At 47.3% G+C, this 24,173-nt stretch overlaps 1 protein-coding gene across 1 annotated transcript in view; it reads right to left on the bottom strand.

Annotated features, from left to right (window-relative positions):
- Nucleotides 1-3,827: 3,827 nt before the first annotated feature.
- LOC132386637 (zinc finger protein 271-like) overlaps nucleotides 3,828-24,173 on the bottom strand; it is an 89,402-nt gene continuing 69,056 nt past the window's right edge. Inside the window, exon 7 of the mRNA XM_059958932.1 lies at nucleotides 3,828-8,163. Coding sequence (XP_059814915.1) covers nucleotides 6,574-8,163 — 1,590 coding nt within the window. The 3' untranslated portion in view covers nucleotides 3,828-6,573. The remainder of the gene's footprint in view (nucleotides 8,164-24,173) is intronic.

Below are 24,173 nucleotides of genomic sequence, written 5' to 3' on the forward strand. Positions count from 1 at the left end.
ATTAGTCTGGTGCAGCTTCATTGCACGCTTTATAACAAATACTCTCTAACCTCTCTGTTCATCCTCTGTGGAATTAATTTCCATCTTCTGCAGCACCGTGTTGGTCCAACCACTTACTTCCCACCCTTGTCACTATTTCCACCATCCCACCTCCCCCCTCACCTGGATCCACCTCTCACTCCCCGGCTCTTGCCTCATCCCCACCCCTCTCCTCTTTTCTCTGACTATTTCCCGTCTACTCTCAGTCCAGAGGGGGGGTCTCGGCCCGAAATGTTGACGGTCCATTTCCCTCCACAGATGCTGCCCGACCCACTAAGTTCCTCAGGCAGCGTCTTTGTATCCTGGTAAACTGACAGCCTGACAATGTGGACCATGGATACCCCTTCCTCTAAAAGTCATCGAATCACTCAGACGGCTAATCGCTGACAGGAATTATATTTGTTGGTCATTACATTCCAGCTGGATGGAGTTGATGGGGAGTTCGGCGTGTCCCCGTGAAACAGCCGAACGGCCGAGCTCTCTGCACTGTCCCTCCGGCTCCGGCCAGTGGTGGCGCTGTGGGGACCACCGGCCAGTGTCTTGAGCAGAGGGAGACGCGCAGGCGCGCTGCCGACACTAAGCCTCGCAACTCCGAGCGGCGGTGAGCCGGGGCCGATGTCGGGTTTGTGTAAATCGGGGGCCGGTAGCAGTGAGAAAGGGCCTGGCCCAAGCTCTGTCGGGTGGCTGTGGGCTCCAGGCACTCCTCAGCCCCGGTTTTAACTTTGCGACCGAGCCCGGGCTGTGGGATCAATTCCTTGTGGTTCTCCAAGGGGTGAAGGGGATCTGTCCGTGTGTGTGGGTAGAGGTTATCAGTGGAGCGTGGGAGTGGGGTTGTAAGCGTGTTGGGTTCTGTTGCGAGAAAGTGGGATGATTGGACATTCCGTGATAGAGGGAGGAGGGTACCAAGACAAACTAAGTTGTAAACGAGGGATGATCTGGTGAACTGGATCAGACAGCTTAGCTCGCGTGTCCTTTCAGGAAACAACTCTCTCTTCATATTAATGACTGTCTAAGCTTGCTGTTCACAAGATTATGAGTTACAAGATTGTGTGTTACAGAGCCCCAGAGTCCAGGACAGCTGTCTCCGTCATGGGCTGCGAGTGCAGATTGGGAAGGGGGAGGGTGTGTCAGTGACACGGGTTTCTACATCCTCCTGTGAGGTATAAATGTCCTTACAGTGAATTCTGATATGCTGGCATATCGGGAGTCTGAAAGGGAAAGGGAATCAGTAAGGGCCTCAGGACAGAGTTTTAACAGAAGAACATGTTCAGGGGTAAAGGGGTACAGGAGCTGTCTAATAGATCGTTTTATTTATTTATTTTTTGTTTGTGTGAACTCACAGAAGGTGACTGAGGAAGAAGCTTGTTGACGGAGGATACCCAGAGGCGAGCAGGTCAGGCACAGAATCAGGAATTGAATTGAATTGACTTTATTTCATACATTCATGAGGAGTATGTCTCCATCTAAATGTGCAACGTGCAATCATAGTAATTTATAAGAGTTTATAATAATTAAAACAGACAATGTAATATAGAGTACATTCAAGTCAGCGTCAGTTCATCAGTCTGATGGCCTGGTGAAAGAAGCTGTCCCAGAGCCTGTTGGTCCTGGCTTTTATGCTTTTATGGTGGTAGCAGCTGGAATAGAGTGACAGAGATGTGATTTCCTATGTCACGGGTATAGACAGTCGTCTCAAGTGAGGAGCTTGTGTGGAGATGCAGCTTCCCTGGAGGTGGAGGAAAGAGGACACACCAACAGGTGGAACCAGCTGTGGGAAGACATGGTTTGTCAGGTCTGACGATGAGCTGAATGTACCATAACCTTCAGACTGAATCAGAAAACCATTCCGAGGGTATTTGAAATGTCAGAAGCAGGGGAGATGTGATCACATATGCAGAGAGCAGGGTTTGTGTCTACAGAACCTCAGTGAGATGGATCAAGTGCAGGGTTGAAAGCACAGTGTTTGATGCGGGATTTAATCACTGATTGTGACACTGTGAGAGGGTTAGTTTTGCTGTAAGGCAGCAACATTAATGGAAGACACAGGAACTTCATCAATTGCCAGTTATTCAGCAAAAGTGACCAATCTCAATGCTACCTTGACAGAAACAGATACTTCCAATGGTGACAAAGGGGTTCAGTATGGATTATTTTAGGTTGGAGAGGGGTGTGGAGTTTTGCAATCAATGCCTTGCGGTGCCACCATCGTTAATTGAGCATGTCCGGAGTGGTGGATCAAACAGCACGGAAACAGGCCTTTGGTCGGCCATACCTGTTCTGACCATCCACTCACTGTCTACACTGGTCCCATTTATCAGCACTTGGTTCACAGCCGACTGTATCTCGGCAGTTTCAATGCTCATCCTCTTCGTAAATGTTGTGAAGGGACCTGCCTCCACCACCACCTCGGGCAGTGAGTTCCAGATTTCAGCTACCCTCTGAGTGAGAAATCTCCTCCTCAGATCCCTCTGAACCACTTCATCCTCTGCTTAAATCCATGCCCTCTGATCGGTGACATCTCTGTCCCAGGATCGTGGCCGATATGGGCATCAGTGAGTTCTTTCATACGGTTCAGCATGGTAAGTTGCTGTCGAAAGTTAGATCACACGGGGTCCAGGGAGAGCTGGTTAACTGGATGCACAGTTGTCTTGATGGTAGGAAGCAGAGAGTGATGGTGGGAGGCTGTTTATTGGACTCGAGGCCCGAGCCCAATGAGGTTCCTCAGCGTTACACCCCATTGCTCTCATTATTCATTGATATTTAATTATATTTGGATTTGCATAGTTGGTTGAATTCTGTGCTCTACTTGATCTTTCATCGATCATGTTACTATTCTAAAGATTTGCTAAGTATTCTTGTAGGAAAAGATATCTCATGGTTTTATGTGGTATCTGACTATATAAAAGTTATGTACTCTGATAATAAAATTTACTTTGAACATCAACCATTGCTACTTGTCATCTGGATCAGTAATCTGGTTAAGAATATACAGGATATGGAGAGTAGGTTTGCAGCAAGTTAAAACGATTAATTTTTCTCAAAAAATATTAAGTATAAACACTCCGCTCTGTTTCCCTCTCCACATTCAACCACCCCTCCCTTTACTGTCTTCCCTCTCTGCCCCGTCCACTCTCTCATCCTGACATTTCACATAAGTTCCGTGTGAAAGTGAATTATTTTCAGGGAATCTGAAGGGGAATTCTTCACTTTGGTGAAGAGGTTGGTGAGAGTGTGGAATGAGCTGCCAGTGGAAGTGGAGGATGTGGGTTTGATTTAGACACTAAAGAGGGATTTGGGTGAGGACGTGGGTGGGAGGTGTATGGAGGCTCTGATGCAGGTAGCTGGAAATGGGCAGTAACAACAAAAACAGGTCAGCATTGACTAGAAGGGCTGATAGGCCTGTTTCATTGCTGCTTGGCTCTGTGATTCTAATAATATTGTGGTTTGTAATTTCCACAGTTAGTACATTGCTACTAATGTCCGAACCCAGAAATTTGCCCAAACAAGAATTGAAAGACTCTTGGCTGGCTAAAAAAAGTGTCTGCAAGCTGTGATACTTGCCAAAGGGGGTGCTACTGAAAATGTAGGGCGCCCAAACATTTGCTTCTGGCCCTTTTCCTTTTTTTGTTATTTTGAAACTGTAATAGATTGAAATAAAAATGTAATCTTGCTTAAATATTAAAGAAATGTGTCATCTCTAACTTTATGCCTTTTGGAAATCAGGTTGTCTTTTACTCGCTGATCTATTCACATTAGCAGAACTTTTGACAGGGGGTCAAAAGCAAGGAAAATCATTGAGAAAATCAGATCGCTACTGGAAGAGTGGATTGGGAAAATCAGTTCTGCACTGGATCTCAAGAGAGAGAATTTCTAGAATGTCTATGAGATGGCTTTTTAGAACAGCTTGTTGTTGAGCCCACTAGGGGATCGGCTGTACTGGATTGGGTATTGTGTGATGAAACAGAGGTAATTAGAGAGATGGAAGTGAAGGAACCCTTAGTGATGACAACATGATTGAGTACACTGTGAAATTTGAGAAAGAGAAGCCAAAATCAGATGTGTCAGTATTTCAGTGGAGTAAAGGAAATTACAGTAGCATGAGAGAGGAACTGGCCAAGGTTGACTGGAAAGGGACACTAGCAGGGAGGACGGCAGAGCAGCAGTGGCTGGAGTTTATGCGAGAAGTGAGGAAAGTGCAAGACAGATATATTCCAAAGAAAACTAAGTTTTCGAATGGATAAAGTATGTAACCGTGGCTGACAAGAGAAGTCAAAGCCAAAGTAAAAGCAAAGCAGAGGGCATACAAGGAAGCAAAACTTAGTGTGAAGACAGAGGATTGGGAAGTTTTTTTTAAAAACTTACGAAAGAAAAGTAAGGTCATTAATAGAGAAAAGAAGAACTATGAAAGAAAGATAGCAAATAATATCAAAAAGGATACTAAAATCTTTTTCAAGTATATAAGGAGTAAAAAAACAGGTGAGGTAGATATAGGACTGAAAGAAAATGATGTTGGAGAAATTGTAAATGGAGATAAGGATATGGCGGAGGAACTGAACTGACTCCATGTGTGTATATGCAATTATGATAAGAAATACAGACCATAAAACTTAAATGACAAGCTGGCTCAGAAAAATAAATCATCACTCTGGATGAAAACATTAACCAGTGAAATGTGTATGACCCTCCATGGGAGACATCCCAATGATCTGAGCAGACGAGATGGTGACAAGGAAGCATCGAGCACCTGACTGAGAGTTGGAGACTTCTTCCCAGAAACAGAGGAGTTCCTTGCGGAAATACAGGACGAGGTGGGTAACAAAAGTAAAACAAATCGAAACTTCATGAAATACAAACAAACGAAGCAGTAAGTGCAGAAAAGGCCAAGAGAAACCAGACACAGTCCAACACATTCTAGGATCCTGCAGCAGTTTAACTCAATCTGATTACTTACGCAGGTACAATCAAGTGGCAAATATCTTTCACCAAAATCTTGCTTTAAAATACAAACTCATGAATGCCCTCCATCACCTCATGAAAACACCATAAATTCAAGCCTGATCCAGTTTTAGAGCCAAAATCTTGCAAATTATATGATCATCAATACATTATTTCAGATAGGTCAATCCATCTGGTTATAATATTACAGGATAAACAAGCAGGAACAACTCCCCCAATAGATAAAACCATTCCTAACACACATGTTCCTCAGCCAGTGGAACACCTCACCACAGGTAGTGTTTGTGTCATCAGTCAGATAACCTAATTACTTTCTCTGTCAATCTGCTTCCAAATGTCATTCGTTGACATGCCCTGTTGCTGAATCCCCTCTCCTCATCATACGTTCTCACCCCGAACATCGTCCAGGGCCCCAAATTCTGCTCTGTGCAGACCTCCCTCTGGTTTCTGACCCAGCTTCATTGAAAATCCAATTGATGACTTCCCACTCTGCTTTCAGTCTTTAGAGGACAGTGGTGTTCGCTAACAACATTTTAGAAGTGGGGAAAGTGACCCATAATGTGGACATGAGTCGTGATTAAGGAGGTTAACTCCCAATGTCATTCTTCCTCAGCCCAGAGATTAGAGGGGCAAAGAACATCTCAGACAGAACTGCAGTCAGCTCGACTTCTTCAGTCTGCAAGAAATTCAAGGGAAACATATTCACCCACAGAGTGATGACTATTTGGACCTCATCCCAGGGAGAGTGAGAGGTGAACAACAGGGGAGGATTTGAAAGATCTGTTGTGGAACAGAATCACTGGCAGGGTTCAGCCAGCCTGAGTTGACTCTCTACTGTACACTAGGTGTGTTATAAATTCACTAAGTAACAGAGACAGTGCTTAAGATAGAACTGATTCATTTGTCACAGATCTAGTCCCATTAAAGGTGAATATGCAGCAGAAGAAACTCCTCCCAGGCCCAGTGACCAGGGTGCAGAACTGGGTGTGGTGAGCAGCAGCAATAATTGCAGAGTTCAACACTTACAATCACTCTCAAAATAGCATTCAGCAATGGTGATGGACAAATATCCAGCATGAAGCTTATTGAAACTTTCTCCCCTGTGTGAATCCGGTAGTGTGTTGTAAGTGTAACACACTGTAAGGTTTCACTGCTAATGTAATGACCTCTCTGTAATGTTTCACTGCTGAGGTAGTGGTTTCTCTGCAGCAGCAATGTTTAGGATACAACTAGAGATAACAGGGTTTTGTAGTGCTGGGCTATCCAATGACAGAAATGTTCTTTCTTGTGAGTCTGAATGAGAGAATTTCATGGGCTTTTGTTGTGGAGAGATGAGAAGCCACAAATGGGGAGAGTGGGCCCTTTTTTTTTACTTTACTAACCCTTTAGTCAAAGTAAGAATTATGAATCACATCTTGTGTACTGTTTGTTATTTTGGGGTATTGATATGTAACAGGGGACGCGGCGCAGCATCCACACACATTTGGCCGAGCTAGGGGGCTATCACCCCCTATATTAAGCTGCTAGCTGGAGTGAGAGTTACATAAGGTTAGATGACTGAGTGAATACATTCCCACATTAACAGGAGGTTAACGGTCTCTCTCCAGTGTGAACTGACTGGTGTGTCAGTAGGCGAGATGACCGAGTGAATCCCTTCCCACAGTCTGAGCAGGTGAATGGCCTCTCACCTGTGTGAATTCGCTCATGTACCTTCAATTGAGATGATTGAGTGAATCCCTTCCCACAGAATATGCAGGTGAACGGCCTCTCCCCAGTGTGAACTGACTGGTGTGCTTGTAGGCCAGCTAACTGTGTGAATCCCTTCCCACAGTCTGAGCAGGTGAATGGCCTCTCCCCAGTGTGTACTCGCTGATGTACCTTCAATTGAGATGACCGAGTGAATCCCTTCCCACAGTCTGAGCAGTTGAATGGCCTCTCCCCAGTGTGAACTAAATGGTGTGCTTGTAGAGTAGCTAACTGAATGAATCCCTTCCCACAGTCTGAGCAAGTGAACGGCCTCTCCCCAGTGTGAACTCGCTGATGTACTTTCAGTTGAGATGACGAAGTGAATCCCTTCCCACAGTCCAAGCAGGTGAATGGCCTCTCCCCAGTGTGAACTCGCTGATGTACCTTCAGTTGAGATGACCGAGTGAATCCCTTCCCACAGTCTGAGCAGGTGAATGGCCACTCTCCAGTGTGAACTGACTGGTGTGTCAGTAGGCAAGATGATAGAGTGAATCCCTTTCCACAGACTGAGCAGGTGAATGGCCTCTCACCAGTGTGAACTGAATGGTGTGCTTGCAGGCTAGATAACTGTGTGAATCCCTTACCACAGTCTGAGCAGTTGAACGGCCTCTCGCCAGTGTGAACTGACTGGTGTGCTTGCAGGCCAGATAACTGTGTGAATCCCTTCCCACAGTCTGAGCAGGTGAACGGCCTCTCCCCAGTGTGAACACGCTGATGTACCTTCAGTTGAGATGACAAAGTGAATCCCTTCCCACAGTTTGAGCAGGTGAATGGCCTTTCTCCAGAGTGAACTGACAGATGTACCTTCAGTTGAGATGACCGAATGAACCCCTTCCCACATTCTAAGCAGTTGAACGGCCACTCTCCAGTGTGAACTGACTGGTGTGCTTGTAGGTTAGCTAACTGTGTGAATCCCTTCCCACAGTCTGAGCAGGTGAATGGCCTCTCCCCAGTGTGAACTCGCTGATGTACTTTCAGTTTAGATGATGAATTGAATCCCTTCCCACAGTCTGAGCAAGAGAACGGCCTCTCCCCAGTGTGAACTGACTGGTGTGCTTGTAGGTTAGCTAACTGTGTGAATCCCTTTCCACAGTCTGAGCAGTTGAACGGCCTCTCCCCAGTGTGAACTCGCTGATGTACCTTCAGTTGAGATGACGAAGTGAATCCCTTCCCACAGTCTGAGCAGGTGAACGGCCTCTCCCCAGTGTGAACAGACTGGTGTGCTTGTAGGCCAGCTAATTGTGTGAATCCCTTCCCACAGTCTGAGCAGGTGAATGGCCTCTCTCCAGTGTGAATTCGCTGATGTATCTTCAGTTGGGATGAGTAGGTGAATCCCTTCCCACATTCCGAGCAGGTGAACGGCCTCCCCTCAGTGTGAACTCGCTGGTGAGCCATGAAGTCAGATGACCGAGTGAATCCTTCCCCACAAATTCAGCAGATGACCAGCCTCTGCCCAGTGTGAACTGACTGGTGTGTCCACAGGTGGGAAGACGACTGAATCCCTTCTCACTCACAGAACAGGTGAATGGCCTTGTCCAGTGTGAATTTGCTGATGTACATTCAGTTGAGAAGACCCACTGAATCCATTCTCACAGTCTGAGCAAATGAACGGCCTCTCCCCGTGTAAAATTTCCGCTTTGCCAGTCGGTCAGATGACCAAGTGAATCCCTCCCCACAGCCTGAGCAGGAAGGATGATCGAGTGAATCCCTTGCTCCACTTCTTAAATATCTGGACAGAGACAGCAAAATTGGCATGTTGTGTTCGAAATTCCCGTAGATAAATTCCTTGTTTTTAGCCTGTAAAAAGATTTACAAAATCCATCAATGTGTGTGGGGCAACTTTTCATATGAGTTCACTTGAGTTGTCACGGTGTGATCTGGCAACACACTCTTACAGTGAAGTTCAACCCAAGTTGGAGAGAGAAATCATCTTCTAACTGGGCACAGTGCTGGTACCTGGAATGACCATCGAACTCTCTGATGCTCTTCCTGTCTCTTTAAGAATGGGGCATCTCTCCCATCTCCAATCTGTGACCTGGCTCAGTTTGACTCTCGCCATTGGTATTGCTCCCTCTTCCCACTGAGCAGCACGGGCTCCTGGCCCCACTGTAACTGAAATACTCTCACACAAATAGCCTGCAGTGCATTCCACGCACCCACCACTCTCTGGGTAAAAATCTTACCCCTGACATCCTCTCGGTATCTATTTCTAAGCACCATAAAACTATGCCCCTTCGTGTTAGCCATTTCAGCCCTGGGAATAAACCTCTGCCTATCCACATGATCAATGCCCCTCATCATCCTATACACGTAAAAAAAGGCTCTAAACATAAACAAGGACATTGTACATAGCTTTGGGAAATTGTCAGAAGTATACAAGATTATGAGGGTGTAGATAGGGTAAATGCAAGCAGCTTTTTCCACTGAGGTTGGGTGGGATGGCAACCAGAGGTCATGGGTAAGTGGGGAAGGTGAAAACTTAATGGGAACATATGGAAAAGCTCTTTACTGAAATGGTCGTGAGAGTGTGCAATGACATGTCAGCACAAGTGGTGAATACGAGCTCGGTTTCGCCATTTCAAAGAGGTTTTGATGGAAGCCTGGATGGTAGGTGTATGGAGGGCGATGGTCTCAGTGCAGTTAGTTGCAATAGACAGCTTAAATGTTTTTTTGGCATTGACTAGATGGGCCAAATGGCCTGTTTCTATTTTGAACGTCTCCATTATTCTATGACAGAGAAGCTGGACAAACTTGTTTGGAAGGGAAAAGGTTGGAGTGACAACGGAGCAGCAATGGCTGGAATTTCTGGGAGCAATTCAGGAGCTGAGTGATCGACATATCCCAAGGAAGTGAAAACATTGGAAACCAGGAGTACATAACCATAGTTGAATTGAGAAGCTAAAGCCAACATAAAAGCCAAAGAGAGGGCAAACAAAAGAGCAGAAGCTATTGGGAAGCGAGAAACCAACAGAAGACAATGAAAATGTTCAGATGAGCTCAGGGCATGGATGATGATTAATGAGTCTTGGTAGCACCCAAAAGTCTGAGGCATTTAAAGGAACGAAATATCCGGGGCTTCAATATAGCCAGAAAGCCAAGATTCCCTGCACCAGTTACGTTTCAACTGTTACATTGTTAGGCACATAAAGTCTCTACACCCTCAAAATTTCACTTCTGAAGGCCTCCCACTTACAAAGTACTCCTTTGTCAGAAAACAGCATGTCCCAATCCACACTTGTCAGATCCTTTCTGATACCATCAAAATTGACCTCTCTCCAATGTAGAATCTCAACCCATGGTCCAGACCTCTCTTTTTTCATCTTTATTTTGAATTTCATGGCATTATGAACACTAATTTCTGTCACCAGCCCTGGTCATTGCCTAACAGCTTATTGCACACTTCTACATCGGGAATTTTACGTACCAATTAAGGGCACATTTGACAAACTTTACCCCATCTAGTCCTTTTACAGTATGGGAGTCCCAGTCAATATATGGAAAGTTAAAATCGCTTACAATCTCAACCTTTGTTTCTTGGCATGGTCTGTGACCGCTCTGCAAATTTGTTCCTCTAAATCCCTCAGACTGTTGGGTGCAACCAAGCCCCTATAATGGCCATAATATCATAATTCCCTGTCCTGAGCTCATCTGGCTTTCCTACAATGCTTCTTGCATTGTGCTATACACAGCTCAGCACATTCATCGCACCATGCTCAACCATTTGATTGCTGACTCTGTCTGAGGTCTGAACAATATCTGACTGGTGTCAAGAAAACAAACTCTCCCTCATTATCACAAAAACAAAGGAGCTGATTATGGAGGACAGGAGGAGTGGAGACACAGATAAGGGCATCACCCTGGGACCAGTGACCAAACGACAGCTTCCCCAGTTTCCGAATCCCCAGTAGTGGGCACTTAATCTGGACTCCACCGCGTTTGAACCCCTTCCGTCAGCGGCCGACCCTCATGTGATTCTGTGCTATGACACTGGGGGTGCTCATTGAGGAAAGCCAATATTATGCACCCCTCGAGCGAGAGAAGTTCCCAGTCATGGTGATTGGACAGGATTAAGGAAAAGAGGGCAGCACATTACTGGCCGAAGTTCCGGATTTCCTTTGGTGGCAGACAGGACTGGTGGCTCCCCGTACCATCGTTAGGGTTTGCCCTGGGTTCAAGTCAAAGAGCCCAGAGTTCCTTGCCTTCACCCTGAGGAAACAAGCCTCCAGCAGCAAGGGAGACTGGCAAGACTTGGCCGTGGGCCAACTCCGATACTGGAAGGACATTGAGGTGAAGACGGGACATCTGGTAAGACTCTCTTTTAAAATTGACTGAACCCAAGACATTGCACACAATCTCTGCTCAATTTCAGGCAATGAATTTGACTGCACCAACTGCCCCCTGTCTGGATCACCGTGAAAGAAGGACAGACTCTCCCATCCCTTCCTCAAAACCCCCTCTAGCCTGAGGTAACGTTCCTTGAGGATGGAAGCTCTTTTGTGGATCCAGCAGGAAAACGATATTCTGACTATACAATAGTGACGGACAGTGAAGTAATTGAGAAGGCCTCTTTTGAAGCAGCTGTCTCTGCCCAGAAGGCTGAACTGTTTGCTCTGACTCGTGCCTGTATCCCAGCAACAGACTAAAGTGGGAACGTTTACACAGACTCCCGTTATGCATTTGGAATTGTACATGACTACGGGGCTCTCTGGGAACATGGGGATTCCTGTCTTCCTCTGGCCACCCCATTAGTAATGTCACCTTTGTAAACAACTTACTCACCACTCTACAGCTACCTCGAGCTTTGGCTGTTATTTAATGAGCGGCCCACACCCACATGTTGACTGAGTCACTAAATGCAATGCTTTAGCGGATGAGACAGCGAAAAGTGTGGCACAATCCTAGTAGTTGTAGTCTCCTCGGGTTCCCATCAGGCAACCCTCTTGTGTGGAAGGTATCTGGACGGATATATCAGTGGTGTAAGGGGAATTGTTAGTCAGTTAGTGGATTGGGCGGGAACAGTCATCAACTGTTCCTGTTTGAGCGACTAACTGAGTAAGCCCGATGCTTGGAATAAAGAGTTTGTACTTATACAGTCTCTCAGTGACTTTATCCAGATTCGACTTCCACATAATGGGAGTGGTTTCAAAGGGTTGCTGGATGCACATTACCAGACCTGGAGTGATTGCAACTGGGTCTGACGGAGGCATAACTGGTACTTCTGGACATGTTCAGCCTCACTCCAGCTATTTGCTACCTTCCACTGTACAGGTATGAAATGTCTAAAGAACAGGAAGTAAGACTCACCAAAATTTCTCCTGACTGAATCACTGGAATGTCCGAGTCAGTTGGGTTCTCTCTGATTGATGCTCTCAGTCCTCGGGTTGGTTCACTTGTTGCTGCTCCCTCGTCATCAGTCGTGGTTTTCCTCCAGTTGGGGTTTTTCTTCCAATAAATCTCTCACTGCAGGTCTAACTTTAAATTGAAAGATAATGAAGCATATTAACAACAAAAAAGAGAACCAAAAATTTCAGATTCATGTTATTAAGAACAAAACTCACTGAAATTTAAATATTGAAGGCAAATATACAGTAATGATCTCAGTGAGCAATCTTTTATTGTCCCACACACGTCACAAAACGATATGGAATCAGAAGGAGCCATCATTCAGTCATGGTCAGGCAGAAGGAACAGATTCAGATGATTCAATCCTTCTGATCTGCCCCATCATTCAACTATGGTTGATTTTTATTTCAACACCATATTCTTGCCTTCCTCCTGTAACCCTGTAGCTACTTAACAATCTTTAATGTATTAATCTCCCTCATAAATATACCCAAACGGTAGCCTCTACCAAACTCTGCGGCAACAAATTCCACACTTCAGACACCTTTTGGCCAAAAGATTTTTCTCAGCTGAATTTTAACAGGAGGCATTTTTATTCTGAGACGGTGCTGTCAGATTACAGACTCTCCGTCTAATGGAAACATCCTCTCCATGTACACTGTATCCAGGCTTTTTAGCATTCGGAATGTTTACTTAATCATACATCGCCCTCACAACCCCCCACCGTCCCTCTGAACTCCATCGAGCACAGGTCCGGAGACATCAAATGCTCCTCATACATGAAGCCGATCGTTCCTGATATTATTCATGTCAACCTTGTTATCAACACACCACGTGATCCTCCGTCACAAAGCGGAGGGCGGGGCGGATCTGCGGCACGCAGCCTCACGTGACCTGTTGGTTGGTCTCCCATTTCAATTCTGCGGAAATAGACAGCCTGGGCTCCTGGTTTGAATCGTTCAAAGCAGATTAAGTGAAGTCGACATATTTTTGACGAGCCCAGATAACTGGAAAATAAATGAGTAACTGGCCGCCAGTTCGGGGCTCACGGCCAACATCGGACCTCCCTGCTCGGGATCGGTCTCAATACTCACCAATAGGAAAGTTATATCTTCAGCCCGGACACAGTAATCCAGATCCCCGGCTCCGCGATATACGAGATGAGAAGCCTTTCTGGATCCGGCAGACTTCAGCACCGAGCGTTAAGGAAAACACCCGGAGACAGTGAGCATGCGCGGTGTGGTACGTCATCAGGAGGGCGGGGCCTCAGAAACGGCTGCGCGATGTTGCCCTCCTGCGGTTTAATGGGATGGTGGGGGGGGGGGGGGGGGAGAGAACTGCATCACGTGACCGGTTTTGGTCTCCCACCCCAGACAGAGATCCAGTTACCCACTACTCTGTGGAAAGAAGCAAACTTGCCGCTCACATCTACTCTCACCTTAAATGTGTTAGACATTTCAACCCCCAGGAAAAATATATCGTCTGTCCACTCTATCTATTCCTCTCGTAATCTTATAAACGTCCATCCAGTCTCACCCCAGCCTGCGCCGCTCTGGAGAAAACAACACAAGTTTGTCCAACCAGGTCGGGCAGCATCCGTCGAAACGAGCAGTCAACGTATCGGGCCGAGACCCTTCGTCTCTCCTGAGTTCGTCCAGCGTGGATGTACGTGTTGATTTGACCACAGCATCAGCAGTGTACTTTGTGTTCGTCCAACCTCTCGTTATAGCTCTCGCTCTCTCATCCAGGCAAGATCCTGCTAAACCTCTTCCCCGCCCTCTCCAAAGCCCCGACATCCTTCCGAGAATGGGGGCGACCAGAACTGTATGAAACACTCCAGATGTGGTCTAACTAATTTTATAAAACTGTGTTACGAACTGTAACGTTTTAGAAACGAACCAGCAGCAATAGAGTTCACACTGGAGTCTGTTTTTGATGTTAAAAGCACTCTCTTTATTGGTCTCTACTTATAACATAGTAAGTTAACGAAAGTTAACAGTGTTAATTGGATATATGTGTAAATATAATTCCCCAGACTATCGAGCCTGAGGAAACAAAGCTTAGAGTCTTGAAATGGTAAAGAAGGAAAGTTCAGAAATCCACGGAATAAATGATGGGAGAGAGATATTTGTGATCCAGAGTGAAATGTAGAGAAAAGGCGGTTACTTCAAAATAACCGTCGACGAAGTTCTTATCCGTTGAATCCGTCCACATACGAGTTATCAGCGAAAGTGACCTGTCACAGGAATACCGTCTTCCAGGGGTTACCACACAACATACCCAGGCAAGGGTTAACACAAGATATTCCAAACTCCACTCCTATGGATTATACGAAGTGACAGCCACACACATTCGTTGTGGTTCTCTCTCTCTCTCTCTCTCTCTCTCTCTCTCTCTCTCTCTCTCTCTCTCTCTCTCTCTCTCTCTCTCTCTCTCTCTCTCTCTCTCTCTCTCTCTCTCCTCTCTCTCTCTCTCTCTCTCTCTCTCTCTCTCTCTCTCTCTCTCCCGACTGCCTGTCTGCAGATCGCTCTCTCTCTCTCTCTTATGGTTCAGTTCACAGTCAGCGCTGTCAGCCTGTGACTGACGTCATAGTCCCGCCTCCTCACGCCGGCGCTCTTAAAGAAACAGTCACAGTACGACCGCAGGCTCGTAACAGCCGCAACACAACTTCCCGACTTTTGAACTCAATGTTTCAACTAATAAAGACAACCACGCCATTTGCCTTCTTAACCACCCGATCAATCTGCGCAGTCTCTTTCAGGGAGCGATGAACTTGGAATCTAAGATCCCTCTGATCATCGACACTGTTCAGGGATTTGCATTCAACAGTGTACTGTCTCATACATTCGACCTACCGAGCTGCCAAGATGATCATCACGAATCAAATCTCACTGAGATTTCTCAGGTCCTGTTGAATTTATTGCCAAGTGCACAAGTACGGGAAGGTACAGGTACAGAGAAACACTGACTTGTGGCAGCATCACAGGCAAGTACATTCACATAACACACAGAACACAACTTATACGATGCTCTGTCAGTAACAATCTCTAAATATGTTTTATATTATTAACAATATATAAAATACATTGTGTCATGACATTTTGTGTCAATAACAGTCTTGGAAATGTTGAATTTGGTCCCTGTCTCCATTCCTCCTATAATCCACAACCAGCTCCTGTGTTTTTGTCACAATGAGGGAGAGGTTGTTTTCTTGACACCACTGTGTCGGGGTGATGACTTCTTCTCTGTAGGCTGCCTCGTTATTTGGGATTCGGCCGATCAATGCAGTGTAGTCAACAAATTTAATTAGCAGATTGGAACTGTGGGTGGCGACACGTCATGGGAATACAGAGAGTAAAGTAGGGGGCAAAGAGACACCCCTGTGGGGTAAGTGTGCTGAGGGTCAGAGAGACAGAGGTGAGGGAGCCCACTCTTACCACCTGCCGGCGATCTGACAGGAAGTCCAGGATCCAGCTACACAAGGCAGGGTGAAGGCCGAGGTCTCTGAGCTTCTTGTCGATACTTCACGCCTTCGTATGGCTACTGCTCTGCCCATGACTGCAGCGAACTTCAGAGAACATCAGAGAAACAAGCCTCCACTCCAAGGACTTCCTACATTCCCCTCCCTCGGAAAAGCAGGCCATGTACTCAAATAACCTCATTACCTGGACATTTTTGCTGCAAACCCGCTCTCCCATCGGGGAAGAGATACAAAAGCCTTAAAGCGCGACACGCCCGGCTCAAGGACGGTTTCCTGTCTACAGTTACAAGCTAAATGAATGATAAAATGGACTCGACCTCACGATGTAACTCGACGTGACTCTGCACCATATGTCTAGTGATTGTTTTGCCAGTTTCATTTTTCATTTTTAGAATATTTTTTACTGATGCATAATCTTCTACAACTATATAATGATGCAAAACGTCAATAGATTAGTATGTACACAGTTAATAAAGCTGAAAAAAAAACTGATCGTATAATATAAAAATGGGAAAAAAATATATAGAAAAATAAGAGAAAAAAGTGTCCCATCTAACGCGGAAAAAAACCCAGTAACCAGAAAAAAAGGGGAAAAGTCCATTAGGAATGAACCCTCCGGAGCAATACGTTTGACCATTACCTAAATTTTTAAAAAAAGAATAATCAACCGTCATTTCACACTTATAAAAAAAATAAAATTGGACGGAAACCATATAGCATAATTCAAATTAAATGATAATATTTGGCAAAAGAACCCCATCTTCTCTCAAAATCGAATCGAGGATCAAAAGTTCTACTTGTATTTCTTCCAAACTAAGACATAACATTCCTTGAGAAAACGATTCAATTAATGTAGGGGAAGAAATATCTTTCTGTGGCGACCCATTTCCTGGCACATCCGAACCGACTCACAATTAGATAGCCTACGGGGGTTTGCGAGCACAGAGCTTTGGAGCCTCTGCGCCATGGGGGGCAGGTTGAGGGAGGCTTAAAAGTGAGGCTGAAGATTTCGAATAAAGTTTTTTCCTTCGACTGCAGTTACCGACTCCGTGTCGTAATTTTAGCGCTGCGTGTAGCACACCGCTACAATTGGTGACCCCGACGGTCCAAACGATTTTTGGACCAGAAATGACCGACGCCGCCTCTGTTCATGCAGTTTCGTTGAAACGGCCGGGTTTCTGGACACAGCGCCCGAACCTATGGTTCCAGCAAGCCGAAGACCAATTCTACGTTCGCCAGATCACCTCAGAAGATACCCGCTACTACTACGTGGTGAGCTCCCTCGACCAGGACACAGCGGCCCAGGTCGCGGAGTTCGTACAGTCGCCCCCGGCAGACGGCAAGTACACGGAATTCAAAGCCCTGCTCCTCAGGACTTCGGACTGTCACGGCGCGAGCGGGCTGCCCGTTTACTGCACCTGGATGGCTTGGGCGACAGACCTCCATCGGCTTTAATGAATGAGATGTTGTCTCTCGCCAGCGGACACACACCCTGCCTCATGTTTGAGCAGGCATTCCTGGAGCAGCTGCCCGAGGACATACGCCTGCTGCTGTCCGACGCGGATTTCAATGACCCCCGGAAGGTGGCAGCCCGGGCGGACTTGCTGTGGAACGCCAAAAAGGTGAGCGGGGCGTCCATCGCACAGATCACCCAGCCACACTCCCGGCAGCAAACCAGTCCAGGCCCGGCCGCAGAGCCCGCCAACCCCCGGCCCAATGAACACTGGTGCTTCTACCACCAGCGGTGGGGCGCAGAAGCCCGCCGTTGTCGCCCGCCCTGCAAGTTCCCGGGAAACGCCAGGGCCAGCCGCCGCTGATGGCTACGGCGGCTGGCCATCGGGATAGCCTCCTGTATGAGTGGGATAGAAGGTCGGGACGCCGGTTTTTGGTCGATACTGGGGCTGAGATCAGCGTTTTACCTCCGACAAAGGACCTATGGCACCCGTCAGGTGCAGCTACAGTTCGGCTCCAGCCAGTTGACGTGGGACTTCACACTGGCCGCCGTAGCCCAACCGCTTCTGGGTGCGGATTTTTTGCGGGCTCACAGCCTACTGGTCGACCTGCCCAGGAAGAGACTGGTACACGCCGAGACCTTTCAGACGTTCTCCCTGGGTGCAGCCCAGTTGCCAGCCCCTCACCTCGGCTCCATCACGCTGTCCGACGACTTCACCAGGGTCCTGGCGGAGTTCCCATCGGTTCTGGCACCGCAGTTCACAGCGGCCATGCCCAGACACGGCGTACAGCACCACATCCCGACCCAGGGACCACCCCTCCACGCCCGCGCTCGGCGGCTTCTCCCGGACAAGCTCCGACTGGCGAAGGAGGAGTTCCAGAGGATGGAGGAATGGGGATCATCCGGCGGTCCGACAGCCCATGGGCCTCCCCCCTGCACATGGTGCCCAAAGCGACGGGGGGCTGGAGACCGTGCGGCGACTACCGCAGGCTGAACGAGGCTACCACACCGGACCGCTACCATGTGCCGCACATTCAGGACTTTGCAGCAAACCTGCACGGCGCACGGATCTTCTCCAAGGTAGACCTCGTCCGAGGGTACCATCAAATCCCGATGCATCCTGACGACGTCCCCAAAACGGCTTTCATCACCCCGTTTGGCCTTTTCGAGTTCCTCCGCATGCCGTTCGGCCTGAAGAATGCCGCACAGACGTTCCAGCGGTTAATGGACGCGGTGGGACGGGACCTGGACTTCGCGTTCATTTATTTGGATGACATCCTCATAGCCAGCAGCAGTCGTCAGGAGCATCTGTCCCACCTCCGTCAACTCTGCGCCCGACTGAGTGAGTACGGTCTTACAATCAACACCGCCAAATGCCAGTTCGGACTCAATACCATTGACTTCCTGGGCCACAGGATTACTAAAGACGGGGCAACCCCTCTGCCCGCTAAGGTAGATGCGGTCCGCCTCTTTCCCCGACCCACCACGATCAAAGGCCTTCAGGAATTCGTAGGTATGGTGAATTTCTACCGCCGCTTCCTCCCTTCAGCTGCCCGGATCATGCGCCCCCTGTTCGCCCTGATGTCGGGTCCGAGCAAGGACATTACCTGGGACGAGGAGTCCGCCGCCGCTTTCGTTCAAACGAAGGAAGCTTTGGCGAACGCCGCAATGCTAGTACATCCCAGAATGGACGCCCCTACCGCCCTCACAGTGGACGCATCAAACAGGGCAGTCGGTGGGGTGCTGGAGCAACTCATCGCAGGTCGCTGGCAACCCCTGGCGTTTTTCAGCAAACACCTGCGACCACCCGAGCTCAAATATAGTGCTTTCGACCGGGAACTGTTGGCGCTCTACCTGGCAATCCGGCATTTCAGGTACTTCCTAGAAGGTCGGCCCTTCACCGCGTTCACGGACCACAAACCGCTTACCTTTGCGTTTACGAAAGCGTCCGACCCCAGGTCGTCCCGCCAGCAACGCCACCTGTCCTACATCTCTGAATACACGACGGATGTCCGGCACGTCTCGGGTAAGGACAATGTCGTGGCGGATGCTCTCTCTCGCCCTACCGTTCATGCCCTTTCCCAAGGGGTAGACTGAGGCACTGGCAGAGGCGCAGCAGGCGGATGAGGAGATTCCGAGTTACAGAACCGCAGTCTCCGGATTGCAGCTCCAGGACCTCCCCGTAGGCCCGGGTGAGAGGACCCTACTCTGTGACGTCGCCACCGGCCAGCCCCGTCCCGTCATTCCGACAGCCTGGCGGCGCCGCGTTTTCGACTCCATTCATAACTTGGCGCATCCCTTCATCCGGACAACTGTCCGGATGGTTTCCAGCAGGTTCGTTTGGCACGGACTCCGCAAACAGGTCAGTGAATGGGCCAAAACGTGCATGCACTGCCAGACGGCCAAGGTGCAGCGGCACACCAAAGCCCCACCGCAGCAGTTCCATCCCGCCCACCGGCGTTTCGACCACATTCATTTGGATATCGTGGGCCCCCTGCCAGTGTCGCGCGGAGCGCGGCACCTCCTGACTATCGTGGACCGGTTCACAAGATGGCCAGAGGCGGTCCCGCTCACCGACACCACCTCCGAATCTTGCGCCCGTGCCCTGATCACCACCTGGATATCTCGCTTTGGTGTACCGGCCCACATTACCTCCGACAGAGGCGCCCAGTTCACCTCCAGCCTGTGGTCAGCTATGGCCAGGCTTTTGGGGACTCAGCTGCACCACACCACTGCCTACCACCCACAGTCGAACGGACTGGTGGAGCGTTTCCACCGTCACCTGAAGTCGGCCCTCATGGCACGCCTGCGAGGAGCCAACTGGGCGGACGAGCTTCCCTGGGTCCTACTCGGCATCCGCACAGCGCCCAAGGACGACCTGCACGCCTCGTCGGCCGAGTTGGTATACGGCGCGCCCCTGGTCGCCCCCGGGGAGTTCCTACCAGCCCCAAGGAGGCAAGAGGAAGATCCCGCAGCAGTCCTGGGCAGACTACGCGAGAAGCTCGGTAACCTGGCCCCCATACCCACTTCACAGCACGGGCGGCACCCGACCTGCGTACCCAAAGACCTACAGAACTGTACGTTTGTGTTTGTACGAAGGGGCGGGCATCGGCCACTGCTGCAGCGGCCATACGAGGGGCCGTTTATGGTGCTCCGGATCAACGGGTCCACGTTCGTGCTGGACGTTGGGGGGAAAGAGGAGGTTTTCACGGTGGACCGCCTCAAACCGGCCCATGTGAACCTGGCGCAACCGGCCGAGTTTCCGGCACCTCTGCGCAGAGGCCGACTTCCCAAGCAGGTTCTGGCCCAGACTGTGGACATTGGGGGGTGTATCGCCGGTTCTGCGGGGGGGGGAGGGGTTATGTGGCGACCCATTTCCTGGCGCATCCGAACCGATTCACAATTAGATAGCCTACGGGGGTTTGCGAGCACAGAGCTCTGGAGCCTCTGCGCCATGGGGGGCAGGTTGAGGGAGGCTTAAAAGTGAGGCTGAAGATTTCGAATAAAGTTTTTTCCTTCGACTGCAGTTACCGACTCCGTGTCGTAATATTAGCGCTGCGTGTAGCACACCGCTACATTTCCGTAATAAAATAGCCCTTCTTGTCAGTAGAGTAACAAATGCAATTACATGTTGATCTGAAGATGAAATACACTGAATATGATGTGGAGCTATTCCAAATAGAACAGTCAATCTATTAGGTTGTAAATTAATTTTCAGAGCTTTAGAACTTGTAGAAATAAAAGATTTCCAAAACTATTTTAATGAAGAACTTGACCAGAACATACGTGACAAAGTAGCTACTTCAGTTTTACATCTATCTCAGCATTTGTCTATACTAGGAAATATTTTAGATCGTCTCTCCTTTGTTAAATAATAACGGTGAACAGTTTTAAATGGAATTAAACAATGGTTGGCACATTCAGAAGAGGAATTTACATTTTTAAAAACTCGAAGCCAATCTTCATTAACAAAGGTCATATTAAGTTTTCTCTCCCAATCTTGTTTAATCTTTAGTGATAGGTTCTCGTTTGGTATCAAAAATAAATGATACATTCTGCCAATGGAACCTTTCACAAAGGGATTCAATTTCAAAGTGGTATCCAACAAATCAGATTCTTGTAAACATGGAATCTTAGGTAAATAATGTTGTAAAAAATGTCAAAACTGAACATATTGAAAAACATGTGTATGAGCGAGAGAAAATTTGTTAATTAACTCTTCAAAGATCATCAATCGGCCATCACAAAATAAATCTGTAAAAGAAAGGATCCCTTTAATTTTCCATAGGAGAAAAATGGGGTCAGTTGTTGCAGGTATAAATGAGAAGTTTCGATGTAAAAAACTAGTCATCTTAAATTGTTTAAAATTTTTTAAAACACGAAACTGAACCCAAATCCGTAGGGATTGTTTAATAACCGGGTAAAGATTTAAATTTGAAATTTTAAAGAGCTGTAAAAGTAATGGAGCTCCTAATATTGAAGTTAAATGAAATTGTTTAACTGCTTTTAATTCCAAATCAACCCACAATTGATTTTAGTTCTTATCAAGACAATATAACCAAAAACAGAATTGTCTAATATTCACAGCCCAATAATAGTCTTAAATTAGGAAGTGCAAGTCCATCATCTTTTTCAAACTTTTGTAAATGATACTAATTAATTTATTGTTCCAAATAAAGGAAGAAATAAGTGAGTCAATTTGATCGATTTTTTTTTAGTTAAAAAGATAGGTATATTTTGGAAAACATATAAAAATCTAGGTAAAATCATTTTCACAGCATGAATACGACCGATTAAAGAAAAAGTAAGTGGATTCCATCAGGAAAATTGTTGTTTCCTGGAGACCATTAAAGGAAATGTATTCGCTTTGTAGAGATCTTTATTTTTTTTTACTAATTATAATACCTAAATGTATAACGTTATATAAAATACATTGTGTCATGATCAATATTAAAATGTGTATTTTGTGTCAATAACAGACTGGGAAATGTTGAATTTGATCCCTGTCTCCATTCCTCCTGTAATCCACAACCAGCTCCTGTGTTTTTGTCACAATGAGAGAGAGGTTGTTTTCTTGACACCACTATGTCGGGGTGATGACTTCTTCTCTGTCGGATGCCTCGTTATTTGGGATTCGGCCGATCAATGCGTGTAGTCAACAAATTTAATTAGCAGATTGGAACCCGCCACTGCAGATCAAGAAGGAACAATATACGAATTGTGGGTCTTCCTGAGTTGGTCGAAGGCAATCGACCTTCAGAATGTTTTCCAAAGCTGTTCGCTCGTTTGTTTTCTGACGTTTTGGAGACTCCGCCTGGAATAGACCGGGTACACCGAGCCCCGGTGTTTAACTCCTCTTCTCAACAGAAACCTCGACCTGTGGTAAGTGCTTTTCATGGCTTTCAAACAAAGGTTACCATAATTCGCCAATATCGTCGGTTAGGTATGATGAAGAAGATAAGATAAGGCTGGTCGAAGATTATTTGCCCGGGGCATTAAATGAACGTTTTAAGTATGAAAGAAAAGTCATGGCTGCGTTATATAACAGAGACTATAAACCTTCTCTAAATTACCCCGCTCGCCTCAGGATCATTTTGAAAAAAGAAATGTTGTCTTTCATCCACTGACATTCTTTGTAAACTTTTAACAGTGTAAAGAATTCAAAGGATTTGTCGATAGGAATATCAAACACAACTTCACGTTAGCTCCGCTGTATCTATCAGGTCGCCAGCGCTTGAGTGCCACCGGTCCTTGAAAGTGGAGACGGAGATGCTGGAGAAGACAGCGCCCCACTCGCTGCAAGGAGAGCGCGAGCACGTGTCCATCTCCGTGATCTGATTGGATACATCGCCATGACGTTTAGCAGTGTGACGTCATTCACTGGCTCTCATTTTGGAAGGGATTCAGTGGCACATCGCAGATACACCAACAGCTTCGCTCTGGGAAGCGGCCGTTCACCTGCTCCGTGTGTGCGAAGAGACTCATTCAGTTAACCCACCTTGTGATGCTCCGGTGAGTTCACAATAAATAGAGGCCACATTTCTGTCCGGAGTGAGCAAAGAGTTTTACTCAATCATCCCAGCTGCTGCAACACCAGCAACTTCACATCAGGGAGGAAGTTCAAATCAGCTCCGTGTTAAATGTTTAACCATCACGGTGACTGAAGGCAGCTGCTCATCGTAGCCAGGACTGAACCCTGGTCACTGAGCATTGGAGGAGTCTGTTCTGCTGATGTTAGCCTTAAACTAGACTGATGTTTAATATTGTGGATCTGTGAAAGATAAATCAGTTTTATCAAATCCCGTGTGTCAGGTACTTACAGTCTCCACTACACTCACTATGTACACTAGAGAGGGCACTCGGCCCATCTGGTTTCAGCCCATGTTTCTGTTCCGTATCAGTTTATGAAAATCTATCCCTGCCGTTCCCCTCTCGCTCTCCCTGAGATGACAGGTTGCAACTAGTCACCACTCCGTGGGATAGGAAATTCCCCTTGAATTCCATAGAATCACAGAAATCTACAACACATTACAGACCTTTTGGCCCACAATGTTGTGCCGACCACGTAAATTAGTCTCTAAACTGCTTAGAATTACCCTACCGCATAGCCCTCTGTTTTCCTAAGCCCCATGTACCTATCTAAGAGTCTCTTAAAAGATCCTATTTTATCCGCCTCTACCACCGTCGCTGGCAGTGCATTCCATACACAATCACCACTGTTGTTTAAAAATCTTAGCTCTGACATCTCCTCTGTACCTACTTCCAAGCAGCTTAAACCTATTCCCCCTCGTGTTAGCCGTTTCAGCCCTGGGAAAAAGCCTTTGACTATCCACACGACCAATGCCTCTCATCATCTTATACACCTGCATGAATTCCCTGCATGATTTTTGCCCGGGCTGAACAAGACGATGAGCTCACTGTGGTTGTGACGTTGTTCAGGGCTCCGGACGAAGTTGGTTAAACTCCTTCTTCCCCGCTCTTTTCAATGTTTTCAGTCATTCTCACTAATTTCAAAGGTCTTCGCTTCGAACTGCTGGGTTGTTAATGAACATCTGAAGTCTGACAGCAGACTAGCGAGTGAATGGAGCAGAGTCAGAAACCAAGTTGCCAGTCAGGGATTTGGGGCTCCAGAAAGAGATGGGGCCTGGAGTTTAC

Source organism: Hypanus sabinus, unplaced genomic scaffold (genome assembly GCF_030144855.1).
Source record: "Hypanus sabinus isolate sHypSab1 unplaced genomic scaffold, sHypSab1.hap1 scaffold_124, whole genome shotgun sequence".
NCBI lineage: Eukaryota > Metazoa > Chordata > Chondrichthyes > Myliobatiformes > Dasyatidae > Hypanus > Hypanus sabinus.